Source organism: Apis dorsata, unplaced genomic scaffold, assembly GCF_000469605.1.
Source record: "Apis dorsata unplaced genomic scaffold, Apis dorsata 1.3 scaffold_217, whole genome shotgun sequence".
Classification (NCBI taxonomy): Eukaryota; Metazoa; Arthropoda; class Insecta; order Hymenoptera; family Apidae; genus Apis; species Apis dorsata.
In genome coordinates this window covers 370,754-372,883 of record NW_006263500.1, presented here as the reverse complement: position 1 = coordinate 372,883, position 2,130 = coordinate 370,754, and the positions used below count along the sequence as shown (strand labels likewise).

Below are 2,130 nucleotides of genomic sequence, written 5' to 3'. Positions count from 1 at the left end.
GTACGTGACAGTGGTGGTAACAATGATCAATCTCTTTCCAAAATTTGCGTTCATTAGCATAATTTCTCTATCTTGTGAATAAGATATATTTTTCCAGTCCCATTCCATACATTTGACACACTCGCGGACGTCATCCTTGTGAATGTTTATCAAATGATACTTTGTAATCGATAACATGCAGAAACTCATTAGACTAACGAATTTTAATCTGTCGTATATATTTTTCACTTCGAGAGATATATATATCCATCCAGGTATAATGATAAAAATTATTAAGCAGTAACAAATAGCGTTATATAACCATTGAAAATATTTGCGTATTGTTGAAATTTTATCAAAAGTTGGCCATAGTCCAATCATTTTTAAAATAAGACGGGTGTATTTAATGCTAAAATTTATATTTTTTTTGATGTCTTGATTGGTTTTTACAGAGGACATAATCGTTTCCTTGTTCGAGCTCGAAAGCTCTCTTCGTACTGAGAGTTTGTAGATTGTAATAGTTCTAAAACGCGGATGCGCTTGCGCCATATTTTTTCAATTTCTATGGCAAGGGTAAAATTAAAAGTTACTCTCCCTCGCTGGAATAAACTCTTCCCCATTTGGCACTTCTCTTATTATGCATTACAGGTAAAAAGAGTTGAAACATCAATAAATTGATTTTTTTTTAATATTAGTAGAACAGAACTGTTGATACTTGTAAAAGATGAGTTCTTTTTCTTTTTTTTTTCTGAACTTTTTTTTTATGCACTACTAATACTTTTTGTACAAACGTTTTTTTAATGTTTTATAAAGTCATTTTTGCATGATTTAATTTTTATTTATTTTCTATTAATTCTTATATCTTCTACTTTCTTATAATTCTATTCAAATACGTAGATAAAATTTTTTAAAAATTTTCTGTAATTTCTGGAAATATTTATTTATTTTCTTAATAAAATAATAAAATAATAAAATATTATTATTTTCTTTTACACGAAATAAAGTAAATTTTAGAAAAATTGAGACTGCATGTTAATAATATAAATATCTATACATAGCATCTAGTTTATTTTTAATATTTTTTATTTTTAACATTAACATTATAAAATACAATTTTTTAGGTCCTTTTAAATGATATAAAAAATTGTTCAAATAGTTAACAGCTACTTATTTGAAACATACATCAAAGTAGTGATTATAAAATGAATGGAAAATATAATTTTATTGGATTGTAATGAATATCAACAATGAATTCCAAATGGATGGATATGAAAGGAAATGTTAAAGGAATGAAGGTGAGATGTATTATAATTATGATCGATGTAGTAGTGTAATAAAAGCCATTGTATATGAATGTAGATAATCAGTTTTTGTTCAAAATTCGTGATCATTATCATAATCTATCTTTCATGTAGTGTTCTTCCAATTTCACTTGATTTTTTCTACATTCATGAATGTTGGCTTTATAAATAATTAGATAATATTATTTCACGCAGATGATCAAATAATTATTGATAAAGATTTGCATGTAAAAATTTTAGTTAATTTTTGTTTGATAATCTGTGCGATATATGATTCTTAACATAATTTATGAAATGATTTTATATTAAATTTTATATAATACTTACATTATTAAAAACATTGAAAAATAGTTCTATCATTTTAAATTATAAATTTCATTGATAAACTTAATTTTAAAAATCAAATCTTAAGAAAAAAAAAAAAGATTAAAATTTCTCGGAAATTGATATAATATACATGAATTATATATATTATAATAAAAAGTAATTATAACAACTTAATAGTAACAAATTGTGCATAATATTTTAAATAGTATGCAAAATTCATATATTAAAAAATATTGTCAATAATTAGATTAAATAAAAATTTTTATTTTTTCATTTAATCTATGATACAATATATTTTTATAAAAGAAACATATATCCGTATATCTATACTTTTTCTATTATTCGATATGAAAATTGTAATTTTTATCATCGAACAGTTCATCATATTAAATCCTTAAATTGTTAATGTTCGTAATACATTCAAAAATGCGACTGCTGTCTTAACAACCTATATATACAAAAAATGAATATTTCAGTGAAAAAAATGTAAAAAAAAGATTCAAATATTTTCGTACTTACATCA

At 23.1% G+C, this 2,130-nt stretch overlaps 1 protein-coding gene across 1 annotated transcript in view; it reads right to left on the bottom strand.

Moving 5' to 3' along the window:
- The window catches only part of LOC102670667 (odorant receptor 22c-like), a 2,356-nt gene extending 1,582 nt beyond the window's left edge, over positions 1 to 774 (bottom strand). Inside the window, exon 1 of the mRNA XM_031510255.1 lies at positions 1 to 774. Within this exon, the coding sequence (XP_031366115.1) occupies positions 1 to 528 (528 nt within the window). The 5' untranslated portion in view covers positions 529 to 774.
- Between the last annotated feature and the right edge of the window lie 1,356 nt (positions 775 to 2,130).